This window comes from Tachyglossus aculeatus, unplaced genomic scaffold (assembly GCF_015852505.1).
Source record: "Tachyglossus aculeatus isolate mTacAcu1 unplaced genomic scaffold, mTacAcu1.pri scaffold_131_arrow_ctg1, whole genome shotgun sequence".
In the NCBI taxonomy this organism is placed as follows: domain Eukaryota; kingdom Metazoa; phylum Chordata; class Mammalia; order Monotremata; family Tachyglossidae; genus Tachyglossus; species Tachyglossus aculeatus.
In genome coordinates this window covers 736070-758939 of record NW_024044860.1, presented here as the reverse complement: position 1 = coordinate 758939, position 22870 = coordinate 736070, and the positions used below count along the sequence as shown (strand labels likewise).

The following is a 22870-nucleotide window of genomic DNA, read 5'->3' as shown; positions in this document are numbered from 1 at the left end:
GATGGCGCCGGGGGCACTTCCGGTGGGGGCGGCCATGGGGAGCCAGGCCCGGGGCCAGGTTAGAGCTGGGGGCATGGGGACGACGGCGACTGTTTGGGGACCAGGCCCTGCTACTTACTGAGCGCTTATTACAGTGCAGAGCAGTGGACTGAGCGCTTATTGCAGTGTAGAGCACTGGGCTCAGAGCTTATTGGATGCAGAGCACTGGGCTGAGCGCTTATTACAGTGTAGAGCACTGGACTGAGCCATTATTGGATGCAGAGCACTGGGCTGAGCGCTTATTACAGTGTAGGGCACTGGGCTGAGCGCTTATTACAGTGTAGAGCACTGGGCTGAGCGCTTATTGGATGCAGAGCACTGGGCTGAGCGCTTATTACAGTGTAGGGCACTGGGCTGAGCGCTTATTACAGTGTAGAGCAGTGGGCTGAGCAGTTATTGGATGCAGAGCACTGGACTGAGCGCTTATTACAGTGTAGAGCACTGGGCTGAGTGCTTATTGGATGCAGAGCAGTGGGCTGAGCGCTTATTACAGTGTAGAGCAGTGGGCTGAGCGCTTATTGGATGCAGAGCACTGGGCTGAGCGCTTATTACAGTGTAGAGCAGTGGGCTGAGCACTTATAGGAGTGCAGAGCACTGGGCTGAGCACTTATTACAGTGTAGAGCACTGGACTGAGCGCTTATTGGATGCAGAGCAGTGGGCTGAGCGCTTATTACAGTGTAGGGCACTGGGCTGAGCGCTTATTACAGTGTAGGGCACTGGGCTGAGCGCTTATTACAGTGTAGAGCAGTGGGCTGAGCAGTTATTGGACGCAGAGCACTGGACTGAGCGCTTATTACAGTGTAGAGCACTGGGCTGAGTGCTTATTGGATGCAGAGCAGTGGGCTGAGCGCTTATTACAGTGTAGAGCAGTGGGCTGAGCGCTTATTGGATGCAGAGCACTGGGCTGAGCGCTTATTATGGGGTAGAGCAGTGGGCTGAGCGCTTATAGGAGTGTAGAGCCCTGGGCTGAGCGCTTATTGGATGCAGCCCACTGGGCTGAGCGCTTATTACAGTGTAGAGCACTGGGCTGAGCACTTATTACAGTGTAGAGCAGTGGGCTGAGCAGTTATTGGATGCAGAGCACTGGACTGAGCGCTTATTACAGTGTAGAGCAGTGGGCTGAGCACTTATAGGAGTGTAGAGCACTGGGATGAGCGCTTATTACAGTGTAGAGCAGTGGACTGAGCGCTTTTTGAGGGGTAGAGCAGTGGACTGAGCACTTATTGGAGTGTAGAGCAGTGCGCTGAGTGCTTTTTGAGGTGTAGAGCACTGGATTGAGTGCTTTTTGAGGTGTAGAGCACTGTACTGAGCGCTTATTGGAGTGTAGAGCACTGGATTGAGGGCTTATAAGAGTGTAGAGCACTGGACTGAGCGCTTATTGGAGTGTAGAGCACTGGACTGAGCGCTTTTTGAGGGGTAGAGCACTGGATTGAGTGCTTATAAGGGCGTAGAGCACTGGACTGAGCACTTTTTGAGGTGTAGAGCACTGGGCTGAGCGCTTTTTGGGGTGTAGAGCACTGGACTGAGCGCTTATAGGAGTGTAGAACACTGCGCTGAGTGCTTTTTGAGGTGTAGAGCACTGGACTGAGCGCTTATAAGAGTGCAGAGAACTGGACTGAGCGCTTATTGGAGTGTAGAGCACTAGACTGAGCGCTTTTTGAGGTGTAGAGCACTGGACGGAGCGCTTATAGGAGTGTAGAGCACTGTACTGAGCGCTTATTGGAGTGTAGAGCACTGGACTGAGCGCTTTTTGAGGTGTAGAGCACTGGATGGAGCGCTTATAAGAGTGTAGAGCACTGGACTGAGCGCTTTCTGAGGTGTAGAGCAGTGGACTGAGCACTTTTTGAGGTGTAGAGCACTGGATTGAGCGCTTATAAGAGTGTAGAGCACTGGACTGAGCGCTTTTTGAGGTGTAGAGCACTGGACTGAGCGCTTATAGGAGTGTAGAGCATTGGACTGAGCGCTTATTGGAGTGTAGAGCACTGAACTGAGCGCTTTTTGAGGTGTGGAGCACTGTACTGAGCGCTTATAAGAGCGTAGAGCACTGGACTGAGCGCTTTCTGAGGTGTAGAGCACTGGACTGAGCGCTTTTTGAGGTGTAGAGCACTGGATTGAGTGCTTATAAGAGTGTAGAGCACTGGACTGAGCGCTTATTGGAGTGTAGAGCACTGGACTGAGCGCTTTTTGAGGTGTAGAGCACTGGATGGAGCGCTTATAAGAGTGTAGAGCACTGGACTGAGCGCTTATTGAAGTGTAGAGCAGTAGACTGAGCGCTTTTTGAGGTGTAAGAGCACTGGATTGAGTGCTTATAGGAGTGTAGAGCACTGGACTGAGCGCTTTTTGGAGTGTAGAGCACTGGACTGAGCGCTTTTTGAGGTGTAGAGCACTGGACTGAGCGCTTATTGGAGTGTAGAGCACTGGACTGAGCGCTTTTTGAGGTGTGGAGCACTGTACTGAGTGCTTATAAGAGCGTAGAGCACTGGACTGAGCGCTTATTGGAGTGTAGAGCAGTAGACTGAGCGCTTTTTGAGGTGTAGAGCACTGGATTGAGCGCTTATTGGAGTGTAGAGCACTGGACTGAGCGCTTATTGGAGTGTAGAGCACTGGACTGAGCGCTTATTGGAGTGTAGAGCACTGGACTGAGCGCTTTTTGGAGTGTAGAGCACTGGACTGAGCGCTTTTTGAGGTGTAGAGCACTGGACTGAGCGCTTTTTGAGGTGTAGAGCACTGGACTGAGCGCTTATTGGAGTGTAGAGCACTGGACTGAGCGCTTTTTGAGGTGTAGAGCACTGGATTGAGCGCTTTTTGAAGTGTAGAGCACTGGACTGAGCGCTTATTGAAGTGTAGAGCAGTAGACTGAGCGCTTTTTGAGGTGTAGAGCACTGTACTGAGTGCTTATAAGAGCGTAGAGCACTGGACTGAGCGCTTATTGGAGTGTAGAGCACTGGACTGAGCGCTTTTTGAGGTGTAGAGCACTGGACTGAGCGCTTTTTGAGGTGTAGAGCACTGGACGGAGCGCTTATAAGAGGGTAGAGCACTGGGCTGAGCGCTTATTACAGTGTAGAGCAGTGGGCTGAGCGCTTATTGGAGTGTAGAGCAGTGGACTGAGCGCTTTTTGAGGTGTAGAGCAGTGGACTGAGCGCTTATAAGAGCGTAGAGCACTGGACTGAGCGCTTATTGGAGTGTAGAGCAGTGGACTGAGCGCTTTTTGAGGTGTAGAGCACTGGACGGAGCGCTTATTAATAATAATGATGGCATTTGTTAAGCGCTTACTATGGGCCCAGCACTGTTCTAAGCGCCGGGGAGGTTACAAGGTGTTGAGGTTGTCCCCCGGGGGGCTCCCGGTCTTCATCCCCATTTCCCAGATGAGGAAACTGAGGCCCGGAGAAGGGAAGCGACTCGCCCCAAATCACCCAGCTGACAGGTGGCGGAGCCGGGATTCGAACCCGGGACCTCTGAGTCCTAAGCCCGGCCTCTTTCCACTGAGCCACGCTGCTTCTCAGTAATTATTATTAAAATAATTATTATATCAGTGATGTTATCATTATATCACATATAATAATATAATAATTATAATAATAATTACTGAGAAGAATAACTATTATATAATTAATATTATCATTATATCACATATAATAAAATAGTAATTATTATATGATATATTATATATTATGTATTATATGCTGTATGTGAAAATATCGATAAAATAATAATTACTGTAATTATATTTTATATTATATATATTTTATATTATATTATATATGATGGATGTCATATGATGGATTGTATTATATATCATCTGTAGTGATATATGAATATTTAATTCAACATATTAGATATTAATAATTAATATTTATGTAATGGTATTATTTAATGTATAATATTAAATGTTAGTGTAATATATATCATGATAATATAATAGTAATAATAATATTACATATTATATAATGTATTATATTACATATTGTATATAGCGATATTGATGATATAATAATTATTGTAATCATATATAATATATATTTTATGTTATATTATGTAATATACATTATATAATGCATTATATTATATTGCATTATACATATAATATGTATTTTACGTTATATTATATAATATACATTATATAATGCATTATATTATATTGCATTATATATGTTAATATATATTTTAAGTTATATTATATAATATACATTATATAATGCATTATATTATATTGCATGATATATGTTAATATATAAATATTTAATTCAATGCATAACATTAAATGTTATGAATGTAATATGTTATGATAATATAATATTAATAATAATAATGGCATTTATTAAGCGCTTACTATGTGCCGAGCGCCGCTCTAAGCGCCGGGGAGGCGACAGGGCGGCGGGGTTGTCCCCCAGCCTTCCCATTTTCCAGATGCGGAAACCGAGGCCCCGGAGACGGGAAGCGACGCGCCCAGCGCCCCCCAGCCAAGTGGCGGGGGGGCAGGACTCGAACCCAGGACCCCCGACTCCAGAAGCCCCGGGCCCTTTCCCCGCCGAGCCACGCCGCTTCCCCCTCGTCCTATTTACTGAGCGACCGTCCATTCACTCATTCGGCGGTGTTTGCTGAGCGCCCGCTCATTCATTCAGCCGAGCGCTGTACTGAGCGCTTAACTGAGGGCGCTCAATAAGTACGGTTAAAGTAACGAACGTCTCCTGACTCTACCGTTCCCTCCGCAGCGCTCAGCACAGCGCTGGGCACCCGGGAGCCCGTCAGGCCCCCCAGGGCGGCGGGTGGCGTCTCCCCCATGCTCTGCGGGGCGTTCAGCACAGTCCCCCCGGTGTCTCTGACGTCTGTCCTTGTCCCCATCAGGTCCTGCGGCTGTTCAAGGCCCTGCACCGGGCGCGGAGGGACGTGTTTGCCGACGACGCCGTCGCCCTGCGAGGTGAGCACTTGCTTGGACGCCGGGGCTATGTACTGAGCGCCGTCCGGCAGAGTCGCTTGGGCCCGGTTCCCGCCCCGGCCCGTAGTGGGCGCTTCGCCTGGAGGGGGATAATAATAATAATAATAATAATAATAATAATAATAATAATAACAATGAGTCATTCACTCGATGGTACTTATTGAGCGCTTCCCCTGGAGGGGGGTAATAATAATAATTATAATAATAATAATAACAACAATAATAATAATAATGAGTCATTCACTCGATGGTACTTAGTGAGCGCTTCGCCTGGAGGGGGATAATAATATTAATAATAACAACAATGATAATGATAATGAGTCATTCACTCGATGGTACTTATTGAGCGCTTCGCCTGGAGGGGGGTAATAATAATAATTATAATAATAACAACAATAATAATAATTATGAGTCATTCACTCGATCGTATCGAGCGCTTCGCCTGGAGGGGGATAATAATAATAATAATAATAATAATAATAATAATAATAATATACCAACAATAATAATAATAATGAGTCATTCACTCAATCGTACTTATTGAGCACCTCCTGTGTGCAGAGCACTGTACTAAGCGCCTGGGAAAGTACAAGTTGGCAGCAGATAGAGACGGTCCCTGTATTTATTGAGCGCTTCGCCTGGAGGGGGATGATAATAATAATAATAACAACAACAATAATAATAATGAGTCATTCACTCGATGGTACTTATTGAGCGCTTCGCCTGGAGGGGGGTAATAATAATAATAATAATAATAATAATAACAATAATAATAATGAGTCATTCACTCGATCATATTGAGCGCTTCACCTGGAGGGGGATAATAATAATAATAATAATAATAATAATAATAATAATAATATACCAACAATAATAATAATAATGAGTCATTCACTTGATGGTACTTATTGAGCGCCTCGCCTGGAGGGGGATAATAATAATAATTATAGTAATAATAACAACAACAATAATAATAATAATGAGTCATTCACTCGATGGTACTTATTGAGCGCCTCGCCTGGAGGGGAATAATAATAATAATAATAGCAACAATAATAATAATAATGAGTCATTGACTCGATCGTATTGAGCGCTTTGCCTGGAGGGGGATAATAATAATAATAGTAATAACAATAATAACAACAATAATAATAATAATGAGTCATTCACTTGATGGTACTTATTGAGCGCTTCGCCTGGAGGGGGGTAATAATAATAATTATAATAATGATAATACAATAATAATAATAATGAGTCATTCACTCGATCGTATTTATTGAGCGCTTCGCCTGGAGGGGGATATTAATAATGATAATAACAACAATAATACTAATAATGAGTCATTCACTCAATCGTATTTATTGAGCGCTTCGCCTGGAGGGGGATAATAATGATAATGATAGTGATAATACTACTAATAATAATAATGATATAACAATAATAATAATAATAATGAGTCATTCACTCGAGCGTATTGAGCGCTTCGCCTGGAGGGGGATAATAATAATAATTATAATAATAATTATAACAATAATAATAACAACAATAATAATAATAATGAGTCATTCACTCGATCGTATTTATTGAGCGCTTCGCCTGGAGGGGGATAATAATAATAATAATAGCAACAATAATAATAATAATGAGTCATTCACTCGATCGTATCGAGCGCTTCGCCTGGAGGGGGATAATAATAATAATAATAGTAATAATAATAATAATATAACAACAATAATAATAATAATGAGTCATTCACTTGATGGTACTTATTGAGCGCCTCGCCTGGAGGGGGATAATAATAATAATTATAATAATAATAATAACAACAATAATAATAATAATGAGTCATTCACTCGATCGTATTTATTGAGCGCTTTGCCTGGAGGGGGGTAATAATAATAATTATAAAAATGATAATAACAACAATAATAATAATAATGAGTCATTCACTCGATTGTATTTATTGAGCGCTTCGCCTGGAGGGGGATAATAATAATAATAATAGCAACAATAATAATAATAATGAGTCATTCACTCGATCGTATTGAGCGCTTCGCCTGGAGGGGGATAATAATAATAATAATAATAGTAATAATAATAATAATATAACAACAACAATAATAATAATGAGTCATTCACTTGATGGTACTTATTGAGCGCCTCGCCTGGAGGGGGATAATAATAATAATTATAATAATAATAATAACAACAATAATAATAATAATGAGTCATTCACTCGATCGTATTTATTGAGCGCTTCGCCTGGAGGGGGATGATAATAGTAATAATAACAACCATAATAGTAATAATGAGTCATTCACTCGATGGTACTTATTGAGCGCTTCGCCTGGAGGGGGATAATAATAATAATAATAATAATAATAATAATAATGAGTCATTCACTCAGTCGTACTTACTGAGCGCCTACTGTGTGCAGAGCACTGTACTAAGTGCTTGGGAAAGTACAAGTTGGCAGCAGAGACGGTCCCTTTATTTATTGAGCGCTTCGCCTGGAGGGGGATGATAATATTAATAATAACAATAATAATAATAATAATGAGTCATTCACTCGATGGTACTTATTGAGCGCTTCGCCTGGAGGGGGGTAATAATAATAATTATAATAATAACAACAATAATAATAATAATAAGTCATTCACTCGATCGTATCGAGCGCTTCGCCTGGAGGGGGATAATAATAATAATAATAATAATAATAATAATCCAACAACAATAATAATAATGAGTCATTCACTTGATGGTACTTATTGAGCGCCTCGCCTGGAGGGGGATAATAATAATAATTATAATAATAATAATAACAACAACAATAATAATAATAATGAGTCATTCACTCGATCGTATTTATTGAGCGCTTCGCCTGGAGGGGGATGATAATAATAATTATAATAATAATAATAGCAACAATAATAATAATAATGAGTCATTCACTCGATCGTATTTATTGAGCGCTTCGCCTGGAGGGGGATAATAATAATAATAATAGCAACAATAATAATAATAATGAGTCATTTACTCGATCGTATTGAGCGCTTCGCCTGCAGGGGGATAATAATAATAGTAATAATAATAATAATAATAATAATATAACAACAATAATAATAATAATGAGTCATTCACTCGATGGTACTTATTGAGCGCTTCGCCTGGAGGGGGATGATAATAGTAATAATAACAACCATAATAGTAATAACGAGTCATTCACTCGATGGTGCTTATTGAGCGCTTCGCCTGGAGGGGGATAATAATAATAATAATAATAATAACAATAATAATGAGTCATTCACTCAATCGTACTTATTGAGCACCTCCAGTGTGCAGAGCACTGTACTAAGCGCTTGGGAAAGTACAAGTTGGCAGCAGATAGAGATGGTCCCTGTATTTATTGAGTGCTTCGCCTGGAGGGGGATAATAATATTAATAATAATAACAATAATAATAATAATGAGTCATTCACTCGATGGTACTTATTGAGCGCTTCGCCTGGAGGGGGATAATAATAATAATAATAATAATAACAATAATAATGAGTCATTCACTCAATCGTACTTATTGAGCGCTTCTCCTGGAGGGGGATAATAATAATAATAATAGCAACAATAATAATAATAATGAGTCATTCACTCGATCGTATTGAGCACTTCGCCTGGAGGGGGATAATAATAATAATAATAATAATAATAATAATAATAATGATATAACAACAATAATAATAATAATGAGTCATTCACTCGATCGTATTGAGCGCTTCGCCTGGAGGGGGATCATAATAATAATAATAACAACAATAATAATAATAATGAGTCATTCACTCGATCGTATTCATTGAGCGCTTCGCCTGGAGGGGGATGATAATAATAATAATAACAACAACAATAATAATAATGATAATGAGTCATTCACTCGATTGTATTTATTGAGCGCTTCGCCTGGAGGGGGATAATAATAATAATAATAATAATAATAACAACAATAATAATAATAATAATGAGTCATTCACTCAGTCGTACTTATTGAGCGCCTACTGTGTGCAGAGCACTGTACTAAGCGCTTGGGAAAGTACAAGTTGGCAGCAGATAGAGACGGTCCCTGTATTTATTGAGCGCTTCGCCTGGAGGGGGATAATCATAATAATAATAACAACAATAATAATAATAATAATGAGTCATTCACTCGATCGCATTTATTGAGCGCCTACTGTGTGCAGAGCACTGTACTAAGCGCTTGGGAAAGTACAAGTTGGCAGCAGATAGAGACGGTCCCTGTATTTATTGAGCGCTTCGCCTGGAGGGGAATAATAATAATAATAATAATAACAACGACAATAATGATTCATTCACTCAATCGTATTTATTGAGCGCTTCGCCTGGAGGGGGATGATAATGAAAATGATAATAATAATAATAATAATAATAATAACAACAATAATAATAATAATGAGTCATTCACTCGATTGTATTTATTGAGTGCTTCGCCTGGAGGGGGATAATAATAATAATAATAACAACAATAATGATTCATTCACTCAATCGTATTTATTGAGCGCTTCGCCTGGAGGGGGATGATAATGATAATGATAATAATAATAATAATAATAACAACAACAATAATAATAATAATGAGTCATTCACTCGATCGTATTTATTGAGTGCTTCGCCTGGAGGGGGATAATAATAATAATAATAATAACAACAACAGTAATAATAATGAGTCATTCACTTGATCGTACTTATTGAGCGCTTCGCCTGGAGGGGGATAATAATAATAATAATAATAATAATAATAATAATAATAATATAACAACAATAATAATAATAATGAGTCATTCACTCGATCGTATTTATTGAGCGCTTGGCCTGGAGGGGACTAATAATAGTAATAATAATAATAATAATAATAATAATAATGAGTCATTCACTCATTCGTATTTATTGAGCGCTTCCTGCGTGCAGAGCACTGGACTAAGCGCTTGATGCTATTTATTAAGCGCTTCCTCTGTGCCAAGCACCGTTCCAAGCCCTGGGATAGATAGAGAAGCAGCGTGGCTCGGCGCAAAGAGCCCGGGCTTGGGAGTCCGAGGTCCTGGGTTCGAATCCCGGCCCCCGCCACCTGTCAGCTGGGTGACGCTGGGCGAGCCGCTCCCCTTCTCCGGGCCTCAGTTCCCTCGTTCATTCAGTCGTATTTATTGAGCGCCTACTGCGCGTAGAGCGCTGTACTGAGCGCCTGGGAGGTGCGTCTGTCAAATGGGGATGAAGACGGGGACACCCCGCTCACCTCGTATCCTCCCCGGCGCTTAGAACAGCGCTCGGCACGTAGTAAGCGCCTAACAAATAGCACTTTTATTATTATTATTATCATCATGGCAGGGCGATCAGATTGGGCCCCGGGGGGCTCACAGTCTCCATCCCCGTTCGGCGGAGGAGGAAACTGAGGCCCAGAGGAGGGAAGTGACTTGCCCAGGGTCGCACGGCAGACCAGCGGTGGGGCGGGAATTCGAACCCGCGACCCCGGCCTCCCTTAGGACCCCCCAGGCCGCCGTGGGACAACCTGACCCCCTTGCATCTCCCCCCCGGGGCGCTTAGAGCACGTAGTAAGCGCTTCACGGCGACCACCAGTAGAGAAGCGGCGTGGCTCAGCGGGGGGAGTCCCGGGTGGCGAGTTCGAATCCCGGCCCCGCCGCTTCTCTGGGCCTCAGTCGCCTCATCTGTCAAATGGGGGTGAAGGCCGGGGGACACCCCGACCACCCTGTGACCTCCCCGGCGCTTAGAACAGTGCTTGGCACGTAGTAGGCGCCCCGCAAACGCCGTCCTCCTTCTTCTCCCGACTACCCGCTGGGCCGCGCCGCTTCGGAGAGAGACGCCGTCCTTCGGTGGGGTGTACTGAGCGCTCCCTGCGTGCAGGGCGCTGTGCTGAGCGCTACGGAGAGTCCTGTCAAGGGGCCCAGAGTCTGTCGGTGGTACTTGTTGGTCTCCCTTTGTTGCCGAATTGTCCTTCCCAAGCGCTTAGTGCGGTGCTCTGCACACAGTGAGCGCTCAATAAATACGATTGAGTGAATGAATGAATTTGTTGAGCGCCTCCTGCCCTTTCCCTCGTCTCTCTTTGTCTCCGGGTTGTCTCTCTGTCTCTCTTTTTGTCTCTGTCTCTCCGTTTTGCCTCTTGCTGTTGATCTCCCGGCCTCTGTCTCTCTGTCTTAGTACAGTACTAAGCGCTTAGTACAGTGCTCTGCACACGGTAAGCGCTCAATAAATACGATTGATGGTGTCTCTCCGGCCCCGTCTCTTGTCTCTCTCCGTTTTGTCTCTTTCCGTTTATCTCTCCGGCTCCCGTCTCTCTGTATTTTTCTGTCTCTGTGTTGCTCTGTTTGTGTCTCTGTTCTTGTTTCTCTCTGTCTCTCTTCGTCTCTCCATCTATTTCCTTGTCTCTGCCTCTGTTTTTTGTCTCTCTTATTCTCTCTGTCTCTCATTGTCTCTCCACCTATTTCCTTGTCTCTGCCTCTGTTTTTGTCTCTCTTATTCTCTCTGTCTCTCATTGTGTCTCCATCTGTTTCCTTGTCTCTGCCTCTTTTTTGTCTCTCTGATTCTCTCTGTCTCGTTGTCTCTCCATCTATTTCCTTGTCTCTGTTTTTGTGTCTCTGATTCTCTCCGTCTCTCGTTGTCTCTCCATCTATTTCCTTGTCTCTGCCTCTGTTTTTTGTCTCCCTGATTCTCTCTGTCTCTCGTTGTCTCTCCATGTATTTCCTTGTCTCTGCCTCTTTTTTGTCTCTCTGATTCTCTCTGTCTTGTTGTCTCTCCATCTATTTCCTTGTCTCTGCCTCTGTTTTTTATCTCTCTGATTCTCTCTGTCTCTCGTTGTCTCTCCATCTATTTCCTTGTCTCTGCCTCTTTTGTCTCTCTGATTCTCTCTGCCTCTCATTGTCTCTCCATCTATTTCCTTGTCTCTGCCTCTGTTTTTGTCTCTCTGATTTCTCTCTCTGTCTCTCGTTGTCTCTCCATCTGTTTCCTTGTCTCTGCCTCTGTTTTTGTCTCTCTGATTCTCTCTGTCTCTCGTTGTCTCTCCATCTATTTCCTTGTCTCTGCCTCTTTTGTCTCTCTGATTCTCTCTGCCTCTCATTGTCTCTCCATCTATTTCCTTGTCTCTGCCTCTGTTTTTTGTCTCTCTGATTTCTCTCTCTGTCTCTCGTTGTCTCTCCATCTATTTCCTTGTCTCTGCCTCTGTTTTTTATCTCTCTGATTCTCTCTGTCTCTCGTTGTCTCTCCATCTATTTCCTTGTCTCTGCCTCTTTTGTCTCTCTGATTCTCTCTGCCTCTCATTGTCTCTCCATCTATTTCCTTGTCTCTGCCTCTGTTTTTTGTCTCTCTGATTTCTCTCTCTGTCTCTCGTTGTCTCTCCATCTGTTTCCTTGTCTCTGCCTCTGTTTTTGTCTCTCTGATTCTCTCTGTCTCTCGTTGTCTCTCCATCTATTTCCTTGTCTCTGCCTCTTTTGTCTCTCTGATTCTCTCTGCCTCTCATTGTCTCTCCATCTATTTCCTTGTCTCTGCCTCTGTTTTTTGTCTCTCTGATTCTCTCTATCTCTCGTTGTCTCTCCATCTATTTCCTTGTCTCTGCCTCTTTTTTGTCCCTCTTATTCTCTCTGTCTCTCATTGTCTCTCCATCTTTTCCTTGTCTCTGCCTCTTTTTTGTCTCTCTGATTCTCTCTGTCTCTCGTTGTCTCTCCATCTATTTCCTTGTCTCTGCCACTGTCTTTTGTCTCTCTGATTCTCTCTATCTCTCGTTGTCTCTCCATCTATTTCCTTGTCTCTGCCTCTTTTTTGTCCCTCTTATTCTCTCTGTCTCTCATTGTCTCTCCATCTTTTCCTTGTCTCTGCCTCTTTTTTGTCTCTCTGATTCTCTCTGTCTCTCGTTGTCTCTCCATCTATTTCCTTGTCTCTGCCACTGTCTTTTGTCTCTCTGATTCTCTCTATCTCTCGTTGTCTCTCCATCTATTTCCTTGTCTCTGCCTCTTTTTTGTCCCTCTTATTCTCTCTGTCTCTCATTGTCTCTCCATCTTTTCCTTGTCTCTGCCTCTTTTTTGTCTCTCTTATTCTCTCTGTCTCTCGTTGTCTCTCCATCTATTTCCTTGTCTCTGCCACTGTCTTTGTCTCTCTGATTCTCTCTGCCTCTCATTGTCTCTCCATCTATTTCCTTGTCTCTGCCACTGTTTCTGTCTCTCTGATTCTCTCTGTCTCTCATTGTCTCTCCATCTATTTCCTTGTCTCTGCCTCTTTTTTGTCTCTGATCATCTCTGTCTCTCGTCTCTCCATCTATTTCTCTGTCTCTTCCTCTGCTTTTTGTCTCTCTGATTCTCTCTGTCTCTCGTTGTCTCTCCATCTATTTCCTTGTCTCTGCCTCTGTTTTTGTCTCTCTGATTATCTCTGCCTCTCGTCTCTCCATCTATTTCCTTATCTCTGCCTCTGTTTTTTGTCTCTCTGATCTCTCTGCCTCTCGTTGTCTCTCCATCTATTTCCTTGTCTCTGCCTCTTTTGTCTCTCTGATCTCTGTCTCTCGTTGTCTCCATCTATTTCCTTGTCTCTGCCTCCTTTTTGTCTCTCTGATTCTCTCTGTCTCTCGTTGTCTCTCCATCTTTTCCTTGTCTCTGCCTCTGTTTTTTGTCTCTCTGACTCTCTGTCTCTCATGTCTCTCCATCTATTTCCTTGTCTCTGCCTCTTTTTTGTCTCTGATTCTCTCTGTCTCTCATTGTCTCTCCATCTATTTTCTTGTTTCTGCCTCTGTTTTTGTCTCTCTTATTATCTCTGTCTCTCATTGTCTCTCCATCTATTTCTTTGTCTCTACCTCTGTTTTTGTCTCTCTGATTATCTCTGTCTCTCGTTGTCTCTCCATCTACTTGTCTCTGCCTCTGTTTTTTGTCTCTCTGATCTCTCTCTGTCTCTCGTTGTCTCTCCATCTATTTCCTTGTCTCTGCCTCTGTTTTTTGTCTCTCTGATCTCTCTCTATCTCATTGTCTCTCCATCTGTTTCCTTGTCTCTCTCTGCCTTTGTTTTTTGTCTCTCTGATCTCTCTCTATCTCATTGTCTCTCTGTCTTTTTCCTTGCCTCTCGTTGCCTCTGTTTTTATCTCTCTGATTCTCTTTCTGTCTCTCATTGTCTCTGTCTATTTCCTTGTCTCTCTTGCCTCGGTTTTTTGTCTCTCTGTCTCTCATTGTCTCTGTCTATTTCCTTGTCTCTCTTGCCTCTGTTTTTTGTCTCTCTGTCTCTATCTCCCATTGTCTCTGTCTATTTCATTGTCTCTGCCTCTGTTTTTTGTCTCTCTTATCTCTCTCTCTGTCTCTCGTTGTCTCTGTCAATTTCCTTGTCTCTCCCTGTTTTTATCTCTCTGATTCTCTCTATGTCTCTCACTGTCTCTTTGTCTATTTCCTTGTCTCTCTTGCCTCTGTTTTTTTGTCCCTCTGTCTCTATCTCTCGTTGCCTCTCCGTCTATTTCCTTGTCTCTCTCTGCCTCTGTTTTTTGTCTCTCTGATCTCTCTCTGTCTCTCGTTGCCTCTCCACCTATTTCCTTGTCTCTCTTGGCCTCTGTTTTTTGTCTCTCTGATCTCTCTCTGTCTCTCGTTGCCTCTCCACCTATTTCCTTGTCTCTCTTGGCCTCTGTTTTTTGTCTCTCTGATCTCTCTCTGTCTCTCGTTGCCTCTCCACCTATTTCCTTGTCTCTCTTCGCCTCTGTTTTTTGTCTCTCTGATCTCTCTCTGTCTCTCGTTGCCTCTCCACCTATTTCCTTGTCTCTCTTGGCCTCTGTTTTTTTGTCTCTCTGTCTATTTCCTTGTCTCTCGCCTCTGTTTTTTGTCTCTCTATCTCTCGTTGTCTCTCCGTCTATTTCCTTGTCTCTCTCTGCCTGTTGTTTATTTGTCTCTCTGATCTCTCTGTCTCTTGTCTCTCCACCTAGTTCCTTGTCTCTGCCTCTGTTTTTGTCTCTCTGATTTTCTCTCTGTCTCTCCGCCTATTTCCTTGTCTCTCTTACCTCTCTTTTTTTGGCTCTCCCCGTCTCTCCGTGTTTCTCTGCGTCTCCAGCCTTGTCTCTCTCTGCCTCTGTTTTTGTCTCTCTGATCTCTCTCTGTCTCTCGTTGCCTCTCCATCTATTTCCTTGTCTCTCTTGGCCTCTGTTTTTTGTCTCTCTGATCTCTCTCTGTCTCTCGTTGCCTCTCCATCTATTTCCTTGTCTCTCTTGGCCTCTGTTTTTTGTCTCTCTGATCTCTCTCTGTCTCTCGTTGTCTCTCCGTCTATTTCCTTGTCTCTGCCTCTGTTTTTTGTCTCTCTGATCTCTCTCTGTCTCTCGTTGCCTCTCCATCTATTTCCCTGTCTCTCTTGGCTTCTGTTTTTTGTCTCTCTGATTCTCTCTCTGTCTCTGAGTGTCTGTCTATTTCCTTGTCTCTCTCTGCATCTGTTTTTTGTCTCTCTGATCTCTCTCTGTCTCGTTGTCTCTGTCTATTTCCTTGTCTCTGCCTGTTTTTTGTCTCTCTGATCTCTCTCTGTCTCTCGTTGCCTCTCCATCTATTTCCTTGTCTCTCTCGGCCTCTGTCTTTTGTCTCTCTGATCTCTCTCTGTCTCTTGTTGTCTCTCCCTCTATTTCCTTGTCTCTGCCTCTGTTTTTTGTCTCTCTGATCTCTCTCTGTCTCTCGTTGCCTCTCCATCTATTTCCTTGTCTCTCTTGGCCTCTGTTTTTTGTCTCTCTGATTCTCTCTCTGTCTCTCATCGTCTCTCTGTCTATTTCCTTGTCTCTCTCTGCCTCTGTTTTTTGTCTCTCTGATCTCTCTGTCTCTCGTTGTCTCTCTATTTCCTTGTCTCTGCCTCTGTTTTTTGTCTCTCTGATCTCTCTCTGTCTCTCGTTGTCTCTCTGTCTATTTCCTTGTCTCTCTTGGCCTCTGTTTTTTGTCTCTGTGATTCTCTCTCTGTCTCTGAGTGTCTCTCTGTCTGTTTCCTTGTCTCTGCCTCTGTTTTTTGTCTCTCTGATCTCTCTCTGTCTCTCGTTGTCTCTCCACCTATTTCCTTGTCTCTCTTGGCCTCTGTTTTTTGTCTCTCTGATTCTCTCTCTGTCTCTCATTGTCTCTCTGTCTATTTCCTTGTCTCTCTGCCTCTGTCTTTTGTCTCTCTGATCTCTCTCTCTGTCTCTCATTGTCTCTCCGTCTATTTCCTTGTCTCTGCGTCTGTTTTTGTCTGATTATCTCTGCCTCTTGTCTCTCCATCTATTTCCTTGTCTCTGCCTCTGTTTTTTGTCTCTCTGATCTCTCTCTGTCTCTCGTCTCTCCATCTATTTCCTTGTCTCTGCCTTTGTTTTTTGTCTCTCTGATCTCTCTCTATCTCATTGTCTCTCTGTCTATTTCCTTGCCCCTCTCTGCCTCTGTTTTTATCTCTCTGATTCTCTTTCTGTCTCTCATTGTCTCTGTCTGTTTCCTTGTCTCTCTTGCCTCTGTTTTTTGTCTCTCTGTCTCTATCTCCCATTGTCTCTGTCTATTTCCTTGTCTCTGCCTCTGTTTTTTGTCTCTCTGATCTCTCTGTCTCTCGTTGTCTCTCTGTCTATTTCCTTGTCTCTTGGCCTCTGATTTTTGTCTCTCTGGTTCTCTCTCTGTCTCTCATTGTCTCTGTCTATTTACTTGTCTCTCGCCTGTTTTTTTGTCTCTCTGTCTATTTCCTTGTCTCTCGCCTCTGTTTTTGTCTCTCCATCTCTCTATCTCTCGTTGTCTCTCCGTCTATTTCCTTGTCTCTCTCTGCCTCTGTTTATTTGTCTCTCTGATCTCTCTCTCTGTCTCTTGTCTCTCCACCTAGTTCCTTGTCTCTGCCTTTGTTTATGTCTCTCTGATTCTCTGTCTCTCCGCCTATTTCCCTGTCTCTCTTACCTCTCTTTTTTTGTCTCTCCCCGTCTCTCACCATCTCTCCATGTCTCTCCGCGTCTCCAGCCTTGTCTCTCTCTGCCTCTGTTTTTTGTCTCTCTGATCTCTCTGTCTCTCGTTGCCTTTCCATCTATTTCCTTGTCTCTCTTGGCCTCTGTTTTTTGTCTCTCTGATTCTCTCTCTGTCTCTGAGTGTCTCTCTGTCTATTTCCTTGTCTCTCTCTGCCTCTGTCTTTTGTCTCTCTGATCTCTCTCTGTCTCTTGTTGTCTCTCCGTCTATTTCCTTGTCTCTGCCTCTGTTTTTTGTCTCTCTGATCTCTCTCTGTCTCTCGTTGCCTCTCCGTCTATTTCCTTGTCTCTCTTGGCCTCTGTTTTTTGTCTCTCTGATTCTCTCACTGTCTCTCATTGTCTCTCTGTCTGTTTCCTTGTCTCTCTCTGCCTCTGTTTTTTGTCTCTCTGATCTCTCTCTGTCTCTCGTTGCCTCTCCATCTATTTCCTTGTCTCTCTTGGCCTCTGTTTTTTGTCTCTCTGATTCTCTCTCTGTCTCTCATCGTCTCTCTGTCTATTTCCTTGTCTCTCTCTGCCTCTGTTTTTTGTCTCTCTGATCTCTCTGTCTGTCTCTCGTCTCTCTATTTCCTTGTCTCTGCCTCTGTTTTTTGTCTCTCTGATCTCTCTCTGCCTCTCGTTGTCTCTCTGTCTATTTCCTTGTCTCTCTTGGCCTCTGTTTTTTGTCTCTCTGATCTCTCTCTGTCTCTCGTTGTCTCTCCGTCTATTTCCTTGTCTCTGTCTCTGTTTTTTGTCTCTCTGATCTCTCTCTGTCTCTCGTTGTCTCTCCACCTATTTCCTTGTCTCTCTTGGCCTCTGTTTTTTGTCTCTCTGATTCTCTCTCTGTCTCTCATTGTCTCTCTGTCTATTTCCTTGTCTCTCTGCCTCTGTCTTTTGTCTCTCTGATCTCTCTCTCTGTCTCTCATTGTCTCTCCGTCTATTTCCTTGTCTCTGCCTCTGTTTTTGTCTGATTATCTCTGCCTCTTGTCTCTCCATCTATTTCCTTGTCTCTGCCTCTGTTTTTTGTCTCTCTGATGCTCTCTGTCTCTCGTCTCTCCATCTATTTCCTTGTCTCTGCCTCTGTTTTTTGTCTCTCTGATCTCTCTCTATCTCATTGTCTCTGTCTATTTCCTTGCCCCTCTCTGCCTCTGTTTTTATCTCTCTGATTCTCTTTCTGTCTCTCATTGTCTCTGTCTATTTCCTTGTCTCTCTTGCCTCGGTTTTTTGTCTCTCTGTCTCTATCTCCCGTTGTCTCTGTCTATTTCCTTGTCTCTGCCTCTGTTTTTTGTCTCTCTGATCTCTCTCTCTGTCTCTCGTTGTCTCTCTGTCTATTTCCTTGTCTCTTGGCCTCTGATTTTTGTCTCTCTGATTCTCTCTCTGTCTCTCATTGTCTCTGTCTATTTCCTTGTCTCTCGCCTCTGTTTTTTTGTCTCTCTGTCTATTTCCTTGTCTCTCGCCTCTGTTTTTTGTCTCTCCGTCTCTATCTCTCGTCTCTCCGTCTGTTTCCTTGTCTCTCTCTGCCTCTGTTTATTTGTCTCTCTGATCTCTCTGTCTCTTGTCTCTCCACCTAGTTCCTTGTCTCTGCCTCTGTTTTTGTCTCTCTCATTCTCTCTCCGTCTCTCCCCCTATTTCCTTGTCTCTCTTACTTCTGTTTTTTTGTCTCTCACCGTCTCTCCGTGTCTCTCCGCGTCTCCAGCCGCAAGACTGAAGATCAATGAGGAATTCCGAAACCACCGAGGCGAGACGTCCCCCGAGAAGATCCAGCAGGTGACTGAATTCGAACCCGGCCCCCGCCCTTCCCTGGGCTCCCCCCCGGCCTCACTTAGGCCAAATGGCTGCTCCCTGCCTCAGTTTCCCCCTTAGTAAAATGGGCACCCGAACCCCGCTCTCCCTCCCCCCGGACCAAGAAACCCATCTCCATGTTATTATTATCATTATTGTTGTTATTATTATTATTATCATCTACTCCAGTGCTGAGTATCATGTCTAGCACATAGTAAGCGCTTAGCAAATACCACTATTATTATTATTGTTATTGTCATTGTTATTATTATTATTACCATCACCCCCAGGGCTTAGTACAGTGCCTGGCACCTAGTAAGCACCCAAGCAATACCACAGTGATTATCATTATTATTATTATTATTATTATTATTATTATTATCATCTACCACAGTGCCAAATACTATGTCGGGCACATAGTAAGTGCTTAGCAAATACCACTATTATTATTATTGCTATTGTCATTGTTATTATTATTATTACCATCACCCCCAGGGCTTAGTACAGTGCCTGGCACCTAGTAAGCACCTAAGAAACACCACAGTGATTATTATTGTCATTATTACTGTCATTATTATTATTATTATTATTATTGTTATCATCATCTACCCCAGTGCCGAATACTGTGTCTGGCACATAGTAAGCGCTTAGGAAATACCACTATTATTATTATTGTTGTGATTGTTATTATTATTATTATCATTATTATTATTATTATTATTATCATTATTATTATCACCACCCCCAGGGCTTAGTACAGTGCCTGGCACCTAGTAAGCACCTAAGAAACACCACAATGATTATTATTGTCATTCATTATTATTTATTAGTATCATCTCCCCCGGCACTTAGTACAGTGTCCGGCGGCAAGCAGGAAGTGCTTAAGAAGTACCCCTGTTGTTGTTATTATTAATATTATGATTATTATTATCTCCGCCGATGCTTAGTACAGTGCCTGGCACCTAGTAAGCACCTGATCAATCAACCAATCAATCAGTCGTATTTATTGAGCGCTTACTGTGTGATACCACAGTCATTATTGTCATCATTATCATTGTCATTATTATTATTATCACCCCCAGGGTTTAGTACAGTGCCTGGCACCTAGTAAGCACCTAATCGATCAACCAATCAGTCGTATTTATTGAGCGCTTACTGTGTGATACCACAGTCGTTATTGTCATCATCATCATTATCATCATCTCCCCCAGCGCTTAGTACAGTGTCTGGCACGTAGTAAGGGCTTACCAAACACCGCAGTTATCAATTGCGATCTCCCCCGGCGCTTAGTACAGTGCTCTGCACATAGTAAGCGCTCAATAAATACGATTGATTAGTGCGGTGTCCGGCCCTTAGTAAGCGCTTAACAAATACCGCTATTATTATTATGATTATTAACCATGACGCTTAGTACGGCGTCCGGCCTATAGTAAACGCTTCACAAACCCCACCGTGATTATTCTGGTGATTAATTAGCGCTTAGTACGGCGTCCGGCCCGTAGTAAGCGCCTAACGAATACCACTATTATTGTGACGATCATTAACGCAGCGCTCAGAACAGCAGCCGGCCCGTAGTAAGCGCTTCCCGAACACCGCTGTCGTTGTTGTGATTATGAAGCACAGTGCTTAGTGCGGCATCCGGCCTGCGGTAATAATAATAATGCTTTGCACGTAGTAAGCGCTTAATAAATGCCATTATTGTTATTATTATTATTAATTATTATCATTATCATTATTACTATTACATATTATTACTTATTAATTAATTATATATTATTAATTACATTATAATATAATTAGAATATAATTACATTATAATATAATAATATTATATCATATGTTAATATGATATATTATATAATACATTATATAAAACAATGGTATTTTATATAATAATTATAATATAATATAATATTATTAATAGTAATCGTTATAATTATCATCATATATTATTAATCATTAATTAATTATATATTATTAGTTGTATTGTGATATAATTATAATATAATTACATTACAATACAATAACATTATATTATGTATTAATATAATATATCATATAATGCACTACATGTAATAATATTATTTTTTATAATATAATATAATATAATCAATCAATCAATCGTATTTATTGAGCGCTTACTATGTGCAGAGCACTGTACTAAGCGCTTGGGAAGTACAAATTGGCATCACATAGAGACAGTCCCTACCCGATAGTGGGCTCACAGTCTAAAATAAAATATAATGTTATTAATATTATATTATCATATCGTAATAATTACTATACAATATAATATCATTACATATCATTATCATAATATCATAATATCATTACATATAATGCATTATATTATATATTATATTAATATGTAATATAATGCATTGTATACAATGATATTATATTATATGATATTATATTATATATTGATATAATATTATATCATAATAATTACTATATGATATAACATCATCACATATAATGCATATATATATTAATATATAATATAATACATATAATATAATACACTATATATAACGATATTTTATTATATAATAATTGTAATATAATATTATAATAATATAATATTATTAATATAATATTATTATATTATAATGATTATTATTAATAATAATGATAATAATAATGATGGCATTTATTAAGCGCTTACTGTTCTAAGCGCATAAGCCCTTCCCAAATCCCACTGTGATGATTCTGATCATTACTCCCCAGCGCTTAGTACAGCATCCGGCCCGTAGTAAGCGCCTAACAAATGCCGCTGTTACGATTATTACCCCCCCCCCCCCCGTCCCAGTGCTTAGTATGGCGTCCGGCCCGTAGTAAGCGCTGAAGAAATCCCACCGTTATTAGGATTATCGCTATTACTATTATTATTATTATTATTATTATTATCATAATTATTACTGAGCCCCCGGCGCTCAGCACGGCGTCCGGCCCGACCCCCCCCCTCCCCAAACTTGAGAAGCAGCGGGGCTCAGTGGGAGGAGCCCCGGCTTTGGAGTCCGAGGTCCCGGGTTCGAATCCCGGCCCCGCCAGCCGTCAGCTGGGCGACTCCGGGCGAGTCGCTTCCCTGCTCCGGGCCTCAGTTCCCTCACCTGGAAAATGGGGATGAAGACCGGGAGCCCCCCGGGGGACCACCCCATCACCCCGTAGCCTCCCCGGCGCTTAGAACAGTGCTGGGCACATAGTAAGCGCTTAATAAAAGATGCCATCCTCATTTTTTTTCGATCCGGGCCTCGGTTTCCCCCCCTCGCAGCTGGTGGCGACGGGCCGGGAGGTGGAGACGCTGCTGAGGAGGTCGGTAGTCCAAGTGGTCCACAGCGGCACGGGCATCCTCCGTAAGTCTGGGAAGCCTCCGGGAGGAGGCGGGCGGCGGGGCCGGGGCGTCCAGTACGCCGCCGCCGCCACGGAAGGGGCGGGAGGCGCGGGGGTCCCCGCGGAGCGCTGTGCTGAGCGCCCGGTCCCCCGCAGGCCTGGTCCCCAGGAAGGATCTGCTCGTCGAAAACGTTCCCTTCTGCGACGCTCCCGACGGGAGGCCCCGTCCCGCCCGGAAACCCTGATCCCGCCCGGAAGGCCCGATCCCTTCCGGGAACTCCGATCTCGCCCGGAAGCGCTCATCCCGCCCGGAAACTCGCATCTCACCCCGTCCCGCCCGGAAGGCCTCATCCCGCCCGGAAACTCCGCTCCCGCCCGGAAGTCCCGATCCCTTCCGGGAACTCCGATCTCGCCCGGAAGTTCTCATCTCGCCCTGACGCCCCGATCCTTCCCGGATATTCCGATCTCTCCCGGAAGCCGTCACCCTGCCCGGAAACTCTGATCCCGCCCGGAAGTCCCGATCCCTTCCGGGAACTCCGATCTCGCCCGGAAGTTCTCATCTCGCCCTGAAGCCGCGATCCTTCCCGGATATTCCGATCTCTCCCGGAAGCCGTCACCCTGCCCGGAAACTCCGATCCCACCCAAAAGTCCCGATCCCTCCCGGAGATTCCCATCTCTCCGGGAAGCTCGGAAGCCGTCTTCCCACCCGGAAAGACCCATCCCTCCTGGAAACTCTGATTTTTGCCCGGAAGTGCCGATTCCACCCGGAAATTCCGCTCCCACCCAAAAGTCCCATCCCTCCCGGAAACTCTGATCCCACCAAAAGTCCCGATCCCACT

The 22870-nt window shown here is 43.2% G+C and overlaps 1 protein-coding gene across 1 annotated transcript; it reads left to right on the top strand.

Moving 5' to 3' along the window:
- On the top strand, nucleotides 1-22870 carry LYRM7 (LYR motif containing 7). Its single transcript, XM_038742565.1, has 5 exons — nucleotides 1-58; nucleotides 4886-4958; nucleotides 18613-18683; nucleotides 21973-22054; nucleotides 22188-22870. Exons 1-5 carry the CDS (start codon nucleotides 2-4, stop codon nucleotides 22274-22276), a joined length of 372 nt encoding a protein of 123 aa, XP_038598493.1. The 5' UTR covers nucleotide 1; the 3' UTR covers nucleotides 22277-22870.